This window comes from Anguilla rostrata, chromosome 7 (assembly GCF_018555375.3).
Source record: "Anguilla rostrata isolate EN2019 chromosome 7, ASM1855537v3, whole genome shotgun sequence".
Lineage (NCBI taxonomy): Eukaryota > Metazoa > Chordata > Actinopteri > Anguilliformes > Anguillidae > Anguilla > Anguilla rostrata.
The window spans coordinates 48257932-48276876 of NC_057939.1; the positions used below are offsets into that span (position 1 = coordinate 48257932).

The following is an 18945-nucleotide window of genomic DNA, read 5'->3' on the forward strand; positions in this document are numbered from 1 at the left end:
AACAGAAGGCGGTGTGTAAGGAACAATCACACCAATGATTGGCACAGCTCATTGGGTCCAAACAGAATGGCTGGCTGGTAAACAGGGCCATTTGTAACTCAAGACAGGAAGGTAATGCGGGGAAATTAATCCAAATCATGCCTAGACATTTCCACGCTCAACAAACGTCTTTTTTTTTTTTTTGACACACTAGACGAAACACACGGCAGTTATCCGCACAAAGTATTTCTTTTAAGCATGTGAATACAAAAAAAAAAGTTAAAAAAAATAATTTTTAAAAATAAACAGATTTTCAAAATGTAAAATTTTATTTCCAAAATGTAAGCAGAACAGATCACACATGTAACTTTTGGCAAATGCAATCCTAAACTGAAAATTGTACCTACGTCCCACCCTTCAAAATGAAAGACTTACACAATAATATTCCACCTATCTCTAAAATACAAAAAAATCATAAATATTAAAATGGCCACAAGAGACAAAGGAAGTAATTCAAAACAATCATAAGAGAAAAAGTACAGAAAGTATAAACAAGAAAGTGTGCCTTAAATACAATACTTTTTTCTTTTCTTTTTTTTTTTTACAAATTGTGCAACATTTCATACTAAGGCTCTGGTCTTGATGTGGCAACTGTTTTGACACACAGGAACACACACAAGCTTCCTGTGCTCTGAGCATACTGGTACGTACAGCAAACCCTTAAATAAAAATAGGCCACCGTTGCAGTGAAGGGTCTCTAATGGGGTCCACAAGAAGAATTTTGGAAAAGCATTTAAATGATCATGCGCTTCAAACTGATGTAAAACAGTTTTTTTTTTAATGCCTAAAGCTTTCTCCATTGCAAAACATCTACATTTAACCTTTAAGGCAGAAATACCTGGGGTGGCATCAGAAAGACTGTATCTACACATACTTAAACAGTGTTCTGTGTCCTCAAATGGATGACTGTGACACAATTTCTTTACTGTTCATTTGGGAGTTTGTTTTCAAAAGAAAGGTTTTACCCAAAACATGTCATTTTAACTCCCAATAATTTAGAAAAAAATGTAGAGAAAGAAAATTGTCAGTCAATAGGGAAATATGAATCATAAAACTACAATAAATAAGTTCTAATTAAGTTGCAACTTCAATAGCACATAACATTACCCCGTTTGCACACCCCCTCTCCACCCCACCCCCCCTTCCCCCCCGCGCTCATGAATGAAAATTAACACTTACATCAAAATCAATTTTTATCCTCTTGAGAAGGTGTACTCCAACCATGTTGGCTACCCAGGAGATCATTTGCTTTACGTACAGCAAATGAGAAGTCTGTAATTAAAGCATTCATTGTTTAATCTGAAGAAGGAGGGGGGAATGTCCTTGCAATGCAACTGTAGAGAAAAAACTGCATCTCTGTGTCTTCTCTTTAGTGCAAGTTTTAAACGTAAAACAACTGTAATGATTCCTCAGAGGTAATGTTTTTTTTTTCTTAAAAAAAAAATCATAACATGAAATATTTCAAATATCCAATGCGACTGCCCTTTTTGTTTTTGATTTGAAATAATTTTTTTTTTTTTTTTTGCTTTGTAGCTTCCAACAGCTTTCCACAGCGAATGGTTTATTAGAACATAAACTCAGGAGGGCTCACCATTTTCCTGTGAGTGTCATAGATCTTCTGCTCTCCTTCACCTTTTCCCATTGTGGTAGGCTTTTTTTTTCTCATAACCATATTCTGAAAAAAAAAGGTGATTGACAGTCCGACTTCTGCCAGCTCAAGGAGGAGAAAGACAAAGGGAAAGGAACTGTACAGCAGGGCCTGACCAGAGATCAATCACAGAACCATTTCTTCATATAACACAGTAGGGTTCCCTTGGTAACCTGGATTTTCTGCAGTAAAGCAGGGTGGTGCTGAAACAGCGCCTCAGCTCCCGATTGGAGAAGATGCAGATGAAGGGGTTGACCCCGGCCTGGGCGAAGCTCATCCAGACGGCTGCAGTCAGGTACCCGGCGGGCACCACGGGGCCCCTGGCGAACACCCTCCAGTAGCAGGCCACCAGGTAGGGCCCCCAGAGCGCCAGGAAGAAGAAGGTGACGGCGTAGAACATCCTGCTTATCCTCTTTTCCGTTTTGAACTCGTCCAGCACCAGCAGGCGCCGCCTCCCCGCCGCGTTGGTGTTCTGCCGGATCCCCAGCAGGGTGGGCGGGGTGGGGCCCCTGCCGAATCCCGCCAGCCAGTTGGCGGCCGCCTGGCCACTGGCCCCGGGCCCGTGGAAGGTCCAGTTCTGGCTGACGGCCGGCACGAACTGCACCGGCTTCATCTTCCGCCGGTCGTGGACGAAGAAGATGAGCTTGAGGTAGACGAGCTGCGTGGCGAGGAGGATGAGGGCCAGCAGCAGCATGAAGCCCAGCGAGTCGTTGGCCCTGAAGGAGCGGTGCTGGAACGTGCACTGGTCCTCCTCCCGGATGAAGGAGTACGTCCCCACGTCCAGCACCGGCGGGAACGCCATGGCGACGGACAGCGTCCACACCATGCAGATGACGGCCAGGCAGGTCCAGAAGGTGAGCCGCTTGGTGTAGAAGCGGTGGTGCGCGATGGCCAGGTAGCGCGTGACGCTGACGCAGAAGAGCATGAAGGCGGTGTGGAAGCAGGAGAGCACGCCCAGGAAGGCGATCACCTTGCAGGTGAGCGTGCCGTACGTCCAGGCCGAGCCGTTCTTGACGGAGGTGAAGACGAAGGGGAAGCAGACGGCGGAGCGCAGGATGTCCGAGGCGCACAGGTCCAGCAGGAAGTAGTAGGGCGCCCTGTGCAGGCTCTTGTCTTTCACCAGGAGGATGGAGATCAGAAGGTTGCCCACCACGCCGACGCCGATGATGAATCCCAGGGAGGTCAGTTTGAGGAAGGTGGCCAGTGGGGAGACACTCTGCAGGAAGCTGTGGTCGGCCGCATGGCTGTAGTTCGCCATAGATGGAGGAGGAGGAATCATGAGATACTAGCTTTCAATCAAGTCTCATGATCCGGAGGCACGGGAGGGGGAAGGGATAGATCCGTCGCTGTGCTTTAAAGTACAATCCAGGCTCGCGAGCAGCCCCTCTTGTAAGGCATCCTTTATTCTTTTGTCTCATCACACCTAAATCCCTGGGAAAAATGGTATCCACCGATCAGAACTTCCTCAAAGAGACCAGACCGGTTTCATTACACTCTCTCGAGACCGTTAGGTATGAAGCCGCCAGATAGGTGATACGTCTCCTCATTCTTTATCTCCTTCATTTTCCTTTTCAACGATATGGCAAATTGGATTTAAAATGGTATGCAGTCACTGCAGAGCAACATGCCCCAGCGTAGCTATATCATTCGACTATTCGGCTCAATAAAACACCAATATTAATCCGTATTACAATGACGGAACATTTAGTGTCTACCTGTGTAAAATGTTGGCGCACAGTCATAAAACAAAAATTAATCATGATTTAAAAAGTCCAACCATCACTAAAAAAAGGTTTGCATTTCACCGTCTATGTCAGTGGTCCTATTCCTTCGAGAGGAACTCGGGATTAAAATGAGGCTAAATCGGGTTACATTTTATAACGGTTGAAACATTTATAGTCTACAAATGCAGCAAGAATGCTGTTGATCACACCCAAAGATCCTGCAGAATTTATGTATCTACCGTTAACCGGGAGCAGCCTCTTTCGGAGCTCGTAGTCTTTGTTGAAATTTAATGGAGGATGCATACAGAAATTAAGCATGAATGTTCTCGTCTGTTCAAATGTTGACTGCAATTATTCCCCGCAACTTAATCAGACATCCCTTAGATAAAGGGGCAGTTAAGCAGGGATATTATTGATCTAATTAAATTCAGGGTAAAACAAAGCTCATGACTAAACTGATCAAAACAGCAACCAGCTATACGAGCCTTCAAAATTGTGAATTCGCCTACCTTTTTATTTGCTTAATTAAGCAGCGTTTTTCGAATTCCGAGCTTCAACGGCAACAAAGTCGAGCCAAAGAATGCATGGAGAATTCACATAGGACACATAAACGCGATTGTTACAATCACACGTACACGAACCCTCAGTTATAAAAGGTCGCTGTGCAATGTAGCATTTTGAATACAAAATACCTTGATTATGCTACTATTTAAATACAGCGTTCAAGGCTTCTTGACAAACAGCTTCTTCTCCCGAAAAAGTACCTTACATAGTATAATGGATTTCTTTCGCGTATTTTTGTCATGCAATGTGCAGAATTCCTCCCCGTTGCATTTCTGTCAAATGTAAAATATTAGACAGCACATTCACTGTAGCGAAACGGTACGTCCATTAAGCAGAACAATTTGTTAGTACTAGCTATGTATTGACTGCTATTTATGCAACAATTCAAGGCCAAGAGAAAGATAACGACAGCTGGTATATTAATTAAAACCATACCTGTTGATTCCCCTCTTTGTTTCCCTGGACGTTATTTATATTGCAGAAGTCACTTTGCTGTAAAAAAAAAAAATCTTGGTTTTGTTGCCCGTTCTCTTTTTTCCACAGTGAATATACAGTAAACGGCAAGGAGAGAGCATGCGCACTGATCCTATTTGTGATCCAAGCCGCGTCTTGTCTCTTGTTGCAGCAGGACGGTTTCTCCCGGCAACATCTGCTCAATAAGGGCAGCATCAGTACCCTTACATTTTCTTCATCAATAACACAGTCAGGCATCGTGTGCTACCTGCTGTCATTTTCAGCCGAAGCGACGCGAATTGACTCGTTGCGTTCATTTTTCAATCTCGATGTGAGCATTAGCCTAACAGCGTCTAGATACGAACACTATTACTACCTTTCCCCCGAAGCACTGCGTTCACCGCCCAGCACACAACTGAGGGTTTGCACGTTTTAAAAATGAAGATATATGTTATCAGCCTTCTGTGTTTTCCTGTCGACAATTCCATGCAATTCCATTCTCGTCACTACTGATCACGATTACGACTGCTGAAAACACACCACGGCATGAAATGGTTAAACCCTGTAGTTTAGATAAAAATAACAAAATCAAAAAAATAAAAATCGGAATAAGAAACTTCCTACGCGCGACAGACGATGGATTTACGCACAAATTCTAAAAGGTAAATGCCCACATCGCAGTTGTAGCGTCGTTGCAGTATGTTTTCGTCAGAAAACTCGTCATCAAACAATTGTTAACAAAAGTCGATGTATTGTGTAAGTTGTGCGTTCTAGGAGACGTGAACTCATAGCCCTGAACCCACCCACCTCCTGTTCTCTTAATCTATCATCTCCCTCGCCTCTCACATTATTTAACTCATTTCTGCGGGCTCGTTCCATAACCGTCTCACAGGTGTACGTCACAGTAAGAAAAACTGAGCTTGATGTTCTTGCAGGACAGCAAAAATGGCTCCCATTGCAGAAAATAGTCTAATCAGTGGGTACAGGTGGGAGGATGCCTTGGGCTTCAAATGTCGGGTGAAAGTGCAGATGAAATTACTACTTGCCTCATGTCCCTTACAGTTCTAAGGTGTTTGTTTTTGCAATGATAAAGTGACAAGCACCTGTTCATCCAAGAAAGCCTCACACAGGTAAGGACATTTTTAAAAAAAGATTTGTTGTATTTTGCTAACGTAGCAAAGACAAAAAAGTAATGGTTAACAAATGTGTTAAACTGCAATGTCTAAAGATTGACACCCCCCCTCCACACACACACAAACACACACAAAGTAAGAGTTGCTTAAAATATTTATTTAAAAAGACTAACATGTTCAATCCATTCAACTGATCACTTCTGTTCAGTATTAGTAAACAGTGTGAGTATGCAGAATGGTCGTACTGGGAAAATTCACTGCATCTGACAATTTTGTTGACATTTCACACCATCTGTGGGAAGATGACAAAGCTGTTGTTTGATTTGTGTGCAGTAATTAAATGTATTACAAAACAGTAAACACATAGTGCTAAAGCTCCTGTGCTTGTGTGTGCGTGTGATTCCCCACCCCCACCCAGTCCTCTGCTCCTGTGCACACACACACACACAAAGCATTAATATTTGGGGACCTTCTTCTCCATTTGTTTTTCATCCATAAGACTCCTTCACAAAGCAGGCCTGAGGTGCCAGCCAGTAAAATAACCCATCCAATCACACTTCACGATTCAAAATACTTCCGGAAGTTCATTGGCTAACTCCTTAATCTCATTTCTGATCCCCCAGCCACAGGTCCTCTGATCCTGTGCAGATGTGGCCAAATTAAGGCGTCTCCATAAAAGAGACTTCATTTCAATCAGAGCAATTTCTATTATGTAGCAAATTGGAGTACCTGCATGTCAACAACACCCCCCCCCCATCCATCCCCCCAAACTCAAACCAATTTTTCTAACATCTGGTCCAGTGTAGGCCTACAAGCTTCAACCATGAAACATATTCAAAGGATGATGAATATTTAGAAAACTGAAAACTCAGAGGGTGTATTTTTGTAAATTAATAATTTTGTTAACCAAGCCATATATGAAGAGTGTGGGTTTTCATAGGTTTGGACTGGAATACTATCTCTTCATAAGATGCACCATACCCTCTGTGTGACAGAATGGGGCAAACTAAACAGGTAGAATGATTAGTTTATGTATTTTGTATTAAAAGATTTATGTATGCAATATGTTACACATTTCCTTACTTCTTACAGGGCACATGTTTAAAATGAAATATCATAGATAGTAATAAAGAAAAAACATAATTTTAACCAAAAAATGCTATGAAGTAAATAACAAAAGCAATGATTTGCACCGAAGTTAAAACCAAGCAATAATGTATGATATTCATCGGCGTGATCAATAAACAGGCCCTACTGTCGTGTAAAATGTAACCAATAGAAGTTAATTCATTTTTATTTTTACCGCAATGGAAAGCATTGTATATAGGCCTAACCGAAAACATTTCAACCCAAAACATCCCAGTTAGTTCCGGACACATTCGTTTATGCATCATAAATACAAAAATTCAGCTATTGCATTGTCACAAAAGAAAGAAAAGGTTAGGAATACAATGTCTTCTCGATATGTCGAAACCGTAGCTGTAGTTCTCTTGATAGCGGTTTCCTGTAGAGCATACATTTTGAGCATGCCTTTGCTCAGTTGAATAAGTTGTCCTGCGTTCTTCCTTTTAATTTTCTTCTTCCTGGTCTTCTCGCTCTTTTCGTTCCATTCGCATTAGGCCCGATACCAAGTCTTTTTAAAGCAGCGCAAAATAGTTCTGTCTCTCCTTTCGGGGAAACTAAGAATCATTCAGTTGTTATTCATTTTGCGTGGATCATTTAGCTTTAGTATGCTAAAGCTCAAGGCGGCCATAGCAACACGCATCTTTAGTTGTAACTGCGGGCCTGTCAACCGGGCTGCACTAGAAGGCGTATCAGAGTCACAGTTGTCCGTTTGTCCTTCGTGCGTACCAGCCTAGGCATGCACAGAAACCCACCACCGTGATAGCCATTCCCAGGAGAAGAGCGACGGCATCCCCGCCGTCAAATGCCTCAACCGGCGGTATAAATGAAGTAAGCAGTAGCCACAGCATCATAAACACACCGCAGAGCCTGTTATAGGAAGCCATGTTGTATTTTCTAGAGGCTGAGCTTAGTGACGTTTTGTCAGATGATTGGGGCGCGTTTCCTGCTTGGAGGCCAATTACACTGTTGCTGTCGTGTTGCCATGTCAGTGAGGAACTGGCTTCGCTATGGCTGTTCTTATCTTCTTTCAATAATTATTCTGGAATTTGTCTGTCATGACATAAAGTGCAATTGGAACCCTGGGCTTTCTTTCTTTCGGTAGGCCTAGTTTTCAACCTTGTTTTCATAAATGAAATGCTACAAACTTGTCTGCAAAATTCTGAAAGGCTTTAATGTGATAAACGTAGTCAGCTAGAGCCTTTTATACAGTGCAAAACCTTTTTTAAAAATGATTTTTTAAAGCCATTGAAAAAGTGTTTCAAGTGTATTTTTCAAATAGTTAAAACGGGAAATGTAAAGTTTACTAGGCGGTATACACACACTCCTTTACTAGTACTACAAAATCTTACAGTAGATCACATTTCATACAGTATACCTGAATGCTTATTTTTAATTATTAATTATTATTAATTAGCCAGAAACGTAGCAGGCTCAATGCAATCCCACATATCTGCAATATATTACGATTATACAGTTCACAGTTGTCTTTGGATCTTGAAGTAACTTTTTCATTTTACTTCCTACAGTTTGTGAGAACACAATCGCTTTTTGGTTCAAGACCAATCTGAGCCAGGCAATTTCCCACATTTATGGAGGGGTTGGTTTTTGAGAATAATGTCTTGACCAAATAGTAGGTCATTTTTGCATGAATGTATTACTGACTTCAGTCATACATCTAAAGGAGGTAACATCATACAGGTCAAAGGTCACTCCATGATGTAGCAGGTTGCGGGGTATTGCACCATTCAGATGTGGCCTATTGGCATAATATGAACATTTCACATAGGCTGTGTAGGAATGGAGTACTTGTTAATTACAAATGAAACAACTGAAATGACAAAACAGAAGTGTATAGGCCTTATAGCATCAATGTGTCATATCACAAAAAATTAAATAAAATGAATAAATGATTCTGAGAAAAAGCCCCTCGGTGTCAAATAATTGTGTTTTTACTGGTTCTGTAGCCATAGTCATAAGACTGCCTGTTTAACAGTCGCCTATCGACCGTGGAATTTAATTTGGCAAGTCACGCAAAACACAGCCTGAAAGAAAGCCAGTCACGGTCCAAGCATATTAACCTTTAGGTGAGGGGTACTTTATCGACACCGGACAGTTATATTGTTTTTGTTTACGCTTTTGAACCACTTTAGCAATTAGGCTAACCGTCACCGTGCAGATAAGTTATGCTTCACTGCACCGCTGAAAGAAATGTCTATTGCGGTTTTTCTCCCATGTCATCAGAGTCGGTGTGTCACAAATGAGTGGAGTAGTCAGTTCCAGATCGAGAACCTCGCACTGCTGTGGAACACCGCCATTTTATGTGAACGCCTCTCACAAATTCCCAGGTGGGTCACTGCTGTTGTACCCTTGAGCAATGTAGGCTACTTAACCTGAATTTCTTCGGTAAAGAACCAATTGTGTAAATGGTCAGAAGCTATAAAGTGTGTGCTGTGCTAAGGCTCTTTACTGCAGTTATCTGCCAAACAAATAAATAACAGTTATGCGGTCAGAAAAAAAAGTTCTTTCTTCTCCCATGGTGCCACTTTCAAATTATTTTTAGTAATTTATAATTCAATGCTTGTATACTGAGGTGACATACCGACATACTTTTTTGACAGCGTGCTATCTGTCAGTTTGATCAGAATGATTTGCACATTCATTCAGACTTGAAGACAGCAGGATTTCTCATTTAAGAAGTCTGAAACCTTGAACACGGTCCGATGAATAGAAAATGACAACCATAAAAATAAGGTCTTGAGCCCAGGGAAAAATAGTTTCGTGCGAACCAAATTCTTCTGTCAGAGCTCTAAAAAGGCGGCCATTGAATGCTTTACACCTTTCCAGTGCCTGCTGGTGTGGAATTTTTCAGCAACACTACCTGTCCTCTCTACTCTTCTAAGACTTGCCAATTCATTTTTATCCCCTGTTGGGGACATGAGCCTCAAGAACCATATATTCTCCTATGCTGAAACATAGACTAGAAGGGACCTTCCATAAAAATAATAATAATAAAAAAAATTGAAAATATTTTCACTGAAACATCCAAGACACTTGTATTCTATCAAAAAATTGTAATAATTTAACTTTTTTTTTGCTAGCCTCAGGAGGATATATAAAATACAATGGACCAGTCCATCACTCCACAGAGTACAGAATTCAGAATTTCCATTCCATTCTGAATTTACGAGTTAAACTAATGTCATTGCAGCAAATCAAGTGATCTGCATGTGACAGATATTTATCGTAATAGACAAGTCAATTAGTCATTTATTACAGTCATTATTATGGAAATATGGCTGTCAGGTAGAATTGTGCGAAAGGTGCTGTACAGTACTGTATATGCATTAAATTAGGGTTTACAGTAAAATGTAGCTGCCCAAATTAAAGTGATAGTTCAAATTCTGGGATGTTTTGATTTCACTTAAGTTTCACTTTGTTTTTAATAATCAATAAGCATGGGTTATGTGGGGTATGTATTGTGACATTTGTAGAGAAATCGATACGCTGAGCGGTGTGCATGTTTGTTTTATTCATTTTCATAAATTGACTGTAAAGGGGTAATAGCTAAATTGCTCACTAATCTACTCTCAAATGATTCCATTCTTTTTTTTTTTTTTTGCTGAACGTTGTGATATTGTTCTCATCCTCCTAATTACCTAATTACCAACGTTCCATTGTTTTGGGGGCAAAACGCATTGAAATCTTTCCAAATCAGCAGGTTTTCCCGCTAATTAAAACGCCGTGCTACATTTCACCTTACGCCGCTAACTGACATATGGCAGGGTCAGGATTCGCGGAGTTTGCCTCTTATCAGCGAATCCGGTCAACGGGGCGATAATTTAATTAGCGCTAGCCAAGTGAACTAAAATATTGACCTTGTAAGATTGTCACACCGTTACCTGCTCCCCCCCCCCCGTGCTTGGTCAGTGGCCGGTTTGGGATGAACAGCCTGTGCAGGAGCTGGACCCGGGCAGTGAAAAAACCCATTATGATGCCGAACGCGTACTTGGATGGGGGGGGGGGAGATTAATGGTACTGTCCTGACCCGTTAGACAAACACGCTCATTTCTATTTTTGCCCGACCCAAGGCTGATCAATTGCTACTACATTGAGGACTGGAATAAATGGGGCGCGATCGGAATGTGAGTGCATAGTGGGTAACGACTGACACCCAGGGCTGAGGTAGTGGCGGCCTGTAGCGGATGTGACTGTTGCCCAGTGGTGAGGTAGTGGCGGCCTGTAGCGGATGTGACTGTTGCCCAGTGGTGAGGTAGTGGCAGCCTGTAGCGGATGTGACTGTTGCCCAGGGCTGAGGTAGTGGCGGCCTGTAGCGGATGTGACTGTTGCCCAGGGCTGAGGTAGTGGCGGCCTGTAGCGGATGTGACTGTTGCCTAGTGGTGAGGTAGTGGCGGCCTGTAGCGGATGTGACTGTTCCCAGGGCTAAGGTAGCAACAATGTGTAGCGGATATGAATGACGGGGGATGTGTTACAAACAAATCTTTAAAAACTACTTTAAAATCTGTTTTAAGTCACACCAGAAAGTCAGATATTTCTGCCAGTGAAGTTCATTCTTTAGAGAACAAGAATAGGTTGCTGTTAGCTTTTCTTAGCCACCTGTACACCTGTCATCCTGTTTCTCTTTGCCTGATGATAAAAAAAAGTAGGCCTTTGCTCTTCAGTTTTCCTTCTTCCATTGTTCCCAGTCTAATGGAATGTATGATCAATGCTTCTGCATTCAGACCATTACTGTTCCCCTGCGCTTTACGTTCTTCTGTTGACTGATGTTTTCTCTGCTCCGTTTTCAAAGATTGGTGGGGCAAAAATTAGGCGTATATTTTGGCGATGTTGCTGTGTATGAATAATGGAAGCTGAGCTACAGTCAGTGAGCAAATTGTTCGCATTTTAGAACATAAATGTTGTAGTGCTGTCATCTAATGTACTGATGTGTTAGGAGGCTTCAGCTTGGTGGTCAGGGGTGTCAAATGAAAACTCACGCAGGTTCGAATAAGATTAGCATCTTTTTGTGTGCCTCAGCAGTGAATTTGGGTGTGCTGTGATTGGGGTCGCAAACTATCTTTTGTTGGCTGGGACGTTCTGTATTTGAACCAAAAAAAATGGTTTGTCCTGTACAGGAAGCCCTTTGTTCCTTGTTTCCCCATGTCTGGCGAATTGTACCGGCCATTTGTACCGGTGCTGGGAATTACTGTGACACACAATGGATGCCAAAGGATGTGACTGAAAATCCATTTGCCACTCTTGTGAATAACCCGCCGAATTTGTTTTTCTGTGTAGTTATCCTGCGCTGATGTTCTGATGTTGCGCTGTGACTATTTGACTTACGCGCTCAGGATGACCTACTCTGCACTCAATGAGACTAGACCAAAAACAGGGCCAAAAACCCTCAGATTAGGCAAGCTTGGTAGAAACGTACAGGGCAGGATATTATGACACATGGCAGTAACAATGTTATTTAAACCTGCTCTAAAACAGGCCTGAAATTAAGCTCTGAAATTCAAGGTAGCGTGCTATAAAAGTGAGTATGTGGGAAGTGGAACCCTGGGTGACCGACTGAGCGGATTCGCATTGCATTTGCTTGTTTGATTTTAGTCACTGGAAAGATATGTAATTAGACAGGCGGGCAGGCGTGATAAAAATAAAAATCATTGCTCCCTGATTACCTATGACCCATTTCATTTCGGAAAATTTAACACGGAGTGGGGGAGGGAGGCGGGCGAGGCGGCTTCGTTTCGGCGAATTTAACGGCAGCGCATTGTATGCGAGTCAGGAATCTGTGAGGCAGAATGGGGTTTTTTTTCCTTCCCGTAGCCGTGGAACGAGACAGATGTTGTAGAGACGTGCAGGCCAAGAAGAGCTGAATCCCAGCGAACCTCTCCACTGCTCCTTACTGCAGGCCTCTCCTATAGCAGAGAAGAGTGTGTCTGTCCTCAGACTTCCAGGTACTGTAGGAAATATAATTAAATGAGAACTCAACGGGAGGACTTCATTTTATTTTATTTTATTTACAGAATTAGCTTTTTTAAAAATAATACTGAAAGAGTTTAGAAAACTCATTCAGCTAGGCTGCAGAAGGATAACTGTGCATGCATGGCTATAGCACATTAGTCAGGTTAGTGATGGTGTTCTACTGAGGTTAAAGTGTGTTCCCCCTGTCTTCCCTTGCAATTGGACAGTGCGCTGGTTGAGCCTTGGTCTGGCAAGTATTAAGTATTGTGCTTTGTATAATACGTATTATGTTGTTTCCATTGAAATAAAATGTATGATTGTTAAAGATGACTCATTAAGTAGTCTTTTGTGAGGAAGTGTTGATGTTGTTTCCATGGTGACTGTGACTTTCACCAAATGCCCCTCCTCCCTTTACCGATCATGCTACATAATGTAAAGTTTACTCCTCTCAGATTAGTGAATAGCCAATATTACCAGTATTACCGTGACAGACAACATTGTTGGTTGTCTCTATGCAGAGTCTTCTCGCTCCAAAATCCGCTACCGCTGGATTATCTAAGGAAAATAATAACTTGATGCGCTCCAAGTAATAGTATCGTTTCAAATGGCACTCCGGTATTTGTGAGTGTGAAAACAAATGTTTGTGACCGCCAGTCACCACAGATGCCACCACATCCACCAAAACTGGAAAATTACGGATAGCCTCTTTAAACATCTCCATGTTAAATTAAGGTAAAAAAACAATTTTATGAGACGACAAGCCCAAGCTCTACATTTGCTTCCAGCCAGCCGCCGAATCTCAGAGAGCAGTAACAGAATCTAAGGTGTGAGAATGCGGGGGAGTAGCCGCGCCTGCTCAGATCTAAGCGGCTGGCCTTGATCTTCCCTCCCCTGGGTCACAGTAAGACAGAGCAGGAGCGGATTATTGTTCCCGAAGGGCGGGAGATATCCCGGCAAACGGGCATCCTGTTTTGGGCGTCACACGCCGGAGCTACGCTCGCCTTAAAGGGGAAATCCAGCCAAATATTTATGCTTTATTATTATTTTATTATTTTACACGCTGGTCCTAAACCAAGACGCGGTGGAGGTGTGTCGACCAAAGAAATTCACTGACTACACATGTAAAAGATCTGCCCTTACTTTGCAAAGATGAAGCGAAAGTGTTTCAACATCTCGACGTACTGCTGTGACCTTTATACATACATTACATAAAGCCATGTTACTTATGAAGGCAGTATGCCAAAATATTAAAATGTTCCATCCACATCTCAATAATAAAACGCTGAGTGCGACTCTATTATGAATGTTGTTTCTGTTCTTATATGTCATTGCCAGGTTTGGATACAGCCCAGTCAGGATACATGTAGAACCTTCTAGATCTTCACCAGTGGCACACTGTTGGCATTGTACTTTTTAAATGGGTAGTAGATTGGCCCGCTAGCAGGCAGTTTAGGTTAGGCAGGCAATATGAGAATTAGCTGTCGAAAGAATGTAAAGAAGCTGGTGAATAGCCCTGTGACCAACGGCAACGTCTGTGGTTTGATAGATACTCTGAGGAGCTGATGCTCTCCCTGACAGTGAACTAGAGGAAATAAATAATCATAAATAAAATAAAAATCAAGGAAGACTAGACCTGCATATCACCACAAAATGCTTCACGTGCCTTTGGTTCGTATTTAAAAATAAAAGATCTGCTTTTTTTGCCCAGTGTTTGGCTCCGCAGTCACAGGGCCTCCAGCAGTATTTAATTTAAATGTATGAAAATGGTCTTGTTTCAGAATCAGACCTGGGTCATACGCTCATTTTAAAATTAAAATGAGGAAGGACTGAACTCTAATTAAACCTGTGTCCACAAAAATACATTCTTTAATTCATATTTAAATGTTAAAAATCCATCTTTTATCCTTTCCTTGACTTATCAACATGGCCTCCAGCCTCTTATTTAATCTTAATTTAATCTTCTTAAAATTGAGCGGTTTCACAGTCAGACCTGGAAGAAATAATTATTTTAAATGCTTTCGCACTATTAAAAAAAATATAAAAAGCCTACAGATTATCATGCAGATCAAAAAAAAAAAAAAATTTTAAAATCTTCAGGACAAAATTCTTCTGTCATATCCTCTTGAGACTCAGAAAAGCATGTTTGTACCCTGTAGGGGACATGAGTCTCGTGTCTTGCTCTCAAAAACCACATATTCTGCAATACTGGAACCCACACAACAAGGGGAATTCAATATAAATAAATAATATTTTTGAAAATATTTTCACTGAAATGTGGTTTCATCTTCCACAACATCTGTAAAAATTTTAATACTTTTTTTTCCCTGCCAGGTTTGAAGAGGATATAATGGTATATTTGTTCACAATTCTCAGAGATCAATTGAAGTGTTTTCAGATTTTATTTATACCTAAAGGTGTATTTCAAGCACATCATTCTATGTGTTTACAGTGTTATATATACAGTAAAGTATATTGATCCTTTAATTTGAATATGTACCCAAAACAGCCCCTTCATATAAGCATGTGAACCTTTGCGTTTCTACTTGTGCAAAATTGTATTTCCATAGACATCCACACTCTGTCATCCATGTGCTCCTTTTTTAATCCACAGTTCCTCTCCAAGGCTGGATATTTACTGAGGAAATTCAGGTTGAGCTGAATTTACTGAAGACTACATCGGCAGAACCTGCATCGTACCGCGTCGCAAGGCCAGTTCCTTAACATCATACTGCACAGACACTCCAGTCTCATGTTGACACAAATTGCCTTCATTTATCTCGATTTGAGGCAATTCAAAACTTCAGTTATTGTATCAGTATGAATGAGGCTGAGATGCGTTATATCTGGGTTTGCTTCCAATCAGTCCTCCTTACATGATCATCCAATGTGCTCCTTATGTCTCCTGTGACTAATTATAATCAGCAGGATTATTATTCATTATTTAAGCCTTTATTTACTCAGGTAGTCCCATTGATATATACACATATGTAAATCTCTTTTACAAGGGGGACCTGGAAAAACAACAACTCCTTATTTATACAGGCATTTATGCATTATTCCTTATGCACAGAATAAAAGTACAATAACAGGCATCGATGATATACAATAAAAAAGGAATGCCCATACAGATTCTTTTACACTTGTAGTTTAAGAGAAGTTCGGGACAATTCTAAGATCCAACATCCAGAAAAACTATAAGGTGGAAATCCTCGGCACCTGTTATGGAAAAGTTTTGAAAGGCCCCGAACATTACATTGCCAAATTGATTATTTTTCTTGATTCGTCAAAATATTTAACATGTCGGCTTCATTCATTCATTCGATCATTCATTCATTCATTCAGCTATTTATTCATTCACTCATTCGTTCGGAGTAGACACAGATGAAATCCCGCAATCCTGCAAACTTCTCAGCGCAGTCACACGAAAGAGCGTGAAAGAACGCATCGAGGTTTGACGCGTCTGAGAAGCTGACGGTTCCTCTGAGCCGAGGAGGTCCGGTCCCGGGGCCCGTCTGCGCCCTGATCTGGAGAATATGTGTGAATGTCAATTCAGAAAGCCGATCGTTCCATTTCCTTATTAGCTCGCGGAGCTGCATTTCCTGCAATTGGACTGTCAGCAGCCATCAGTCTTTGAAATTAATGATGCCACTGATTGCACGGCTGGTAATTACAGTGTGGGCAAAGGACTGCTGTGTCAGAGGATAAAGACTGGTCTATTTTAAGCTCATGTAAACACAAACTCTATCTCTCTCTTTAACACACACACACACACGAACACATGCACACACACACACACACACTTAAGTGATCTAATAGCAATCATAGCAGCAGGTATGTCTCAGCTTGTATAAAGTCGGTTAAATAGATGGGTGCAGTCGGTATACAGACTATATTAATTGTCCTGCATATTTATACATCTTATGTCTGATAGATGTCGATTCTTATTCAGTAAACATATATATAGTAAAATACCACCTTCTGCTTTGTAGCCAAGGGAGATATTTCAAAATGTGTGGTGTTAATAATTGGCTTTAACAAATTTATTAGATTTATACATTCATTAAATAGAATGTATACCAAATCATGGCAAATCAAGCTAAGGCAGATATTTCACATAAACCAGTCAGTGCTGCATCAGTGTGCACAGAATATTTTTCTTTATTTATTTTTTGTTGGCGGCATTCTTCAGACAGCTGGAATTTAGTAAGCGGTATAGTACCTGAAATTACAGAGCCGAGGGAACTCAATATGGTCATCTGAATTCTGTCAGTACAGCTGTCACTCCTGGCAAGAAGAGTCACGGCCCTGAAAAAGTACACTAAACACAACAAAATAATCAATATGGCCGCCAAACAAGATGGTTTTGAAACTGCGGGAGACAGAAGAACTCAAGGCTTTGGCAGACTCATTAGAAGGGTAGACGTGGACATTTTTGAGCAATTTAAGTCCTCATAAAAAAAGCACACTGTGTTTGAGAGTCTGGGATATGAAGAGTAGAGAAGATGTTTTGGCCAAATAAATAAAGAAATAAATGCATGATAAAAATTTAATAAACCTCGAAACATCAGCCCCTACAAAAATCCTTATCCTAGCTGAAATGCATGAAAGCCTTGAGATGCCGTGGGCTGATTTTCTTCGTGCGAATCATTTGGGACACTCTAACATAACGTCCTGATCCAAAATCATCGTACAAACGACAACTGGGTCACGATGTATTTTACAGTTTTCCGCATAAGCTCTGACTCATGTTACCAGCAGAAACGTGTAATGCTATCTCGCCCATTAAGGATGTGTGAGAGAGCGAGGCAGAGAGGGTGTCAATCTTTATTAGAGCAAAAAAAACACCCGCGTGAGTCACAGGCCTGTGCTGACTCAGCAGGAAACAAACAGCGTCCAAGCTCAGGGCCATTTTAATCCAGTCCCTGTACTGTTAATGGAGGACCTGAATACTTTTTATGAGCAGGTTACTATTCTGGGTGTACGTTGAGTCAACAATGTTTAGGAGTCGTATTGGGCGCTGGCCATCAGCAATTTTTATTTCCCCCCACGTGTATCGAATAAGTGTAAAATACATTGAAACGGGGTCTGGAGCGGAACAAACATGGCGTGTCTGTGTGGCGAGTTGCTACAGTGGCGGAATCAGCCAGGTTGATGTTGTAAGTGCAGGAAACGTCACGGCCTGGTTTAGGAACAGTGTAGCGCTGTGTCGCGTGGCGACCCGAACCGATAAAAAGGCGGAGCGAGCGCGTGCGACCCAGCCGGAGGGCGCGGCGGCATCCCCGCCATCTTCGGTGGCCCAGTTGGACGGCTCTGTAGTACACAACTGGACATCCTCGCGCAATCTGATTGGATAGCACTGGCTGTGCTACATAGCATATTTAACTCTGATTGGGTACTTTTATCTCTGATAGTATATTTGTCAAAACATATGCAAACACTAGACTCAAATTTACACCGTAACACTGAGAATTTTTGCAGTGGGCAGCACTTTCGAACAATCTATCAATCCTTATGCTTGTATTGTGCCAAGAATAATCATGATAATTACTTTGTGATATATTTCTGCTCAGAGTTTGGAACATAAGTATGGAGCATGACAAAAATAGGTAAAACCATCCAATAAAAAAGACTCATCTCATCCTCACGTTTCAGCTTAGTGTTAGGCTTCTGTCCAAACGCGAAGCGGAAGCGCGGAGCACGGCGTCCGACCCGCTCGCGTTCCCGTCGGTAACAGCGAAAACAACGACTCGGCTAACGGACTGAAAGGCGTCCCAGACGGCTCCGTGCGCCGCAGCTGAGCCCGAGGACCGGGGTCTGCGTTCCGCTGTCACGTGACCGAGGTCGGCGAGACGTCCGATGAGGAGATTAAAGCGTTGGAACGCCCCCCCCCCCAGTCCCCCACCCCCACCCCCGCGGCTCGGCGAGCGCGTCTGGCCCGCGGTCCTGGCGCTCCGGCGGCGGGACGATGTTCGATCAGACGGCGGAGCGGTTTCCGCGCGAGGCTGGCAGCGCTGGGGCGCTCGCTTAATGGCGGGCGGCCGTCCGTCCGTCCGTCCGGAGTCTGGGCATCAGCCGCTGCGGCGCCGGGTCTCTGGGATTAGTGCCTGTGAGGGAACGCTGTAGCTGTGTCAGGTGCTTCTAACCCGGGCAGATGATGATGATCATGATGATGATGATGGTGATGATTACAATGATGATTCTGATGATGATGGTGTTGATCTGGTGTTCATTTAATTGAGTTCAACAGGGGTAATACTCGGATAGTTTAACATTAACATTTTACTGTGCCTTTTAC

General features: G+C 42.2%; 1 protein-coding gene and 1 long non-coding RNA gene across 4 annotated transcripts; one reads left to right on the forward strand and one right to left on the reverse strand.

Annotated features, from left to right (window-relative positions):
* Nucleotides 1-289: 289 nt before the first annotated feature.
* On the reverse strand, nt 290-5377 carry LOC135259902 (probable G protein-coupled receptor 85). Of its 2 annotated transcripts, none has more exons than XM_064344828.1 (3): nt 5236-5377; nt 4411-4467; nt 290-3118 (listed from the first exon to the last, which is right to left on the reverse strand). In XM_064344828.1, the coding sequence occupies exon 3, from the start codon at nt 2964-2966 to the stop codon at nt 1830-1832; it is 1137 nt and encodes a 378-aa protein (XP_064200898.1). In that variant the 5' UTR covers nt 2967-3118; nt 4411-4467; nt 5236-5377; the 3' UTR covers nt 290-1829. The 2 variants fall into 2 exon arrangements, with proteins under 2 accessions (XP_064200898.1, XP_064200897.1); XM_064344827.1 differs by lacking the exon at nt 5236-5377 and adding an exon at nt 4557-5229.
* A 7-nt stretch (nt 5378-5384) lies between these two features.
* Nucleotides 5385-16551, forward strand: LOC135259903 (uncharacterized). Of its 2 annotated transcripts, none has more exons than XR_010331425.1 (3): nt 5385-5558; nt 8928-9031; nt 12513-12910. It is a non-coding gene; the product is annotated as an uncharacterized LOC135259903 (long non-coding RNA). The 2 variants fall into 2 exon arrangements; XR_010331424.1 differs by lacking the exon at nt 12513-12910 and adding an exon at nt 15262-16551 and having other exon boundaries at nt 5428-5558.
* Nucleotides 16552-18945: the final 2394 nt, after the last annotated feature.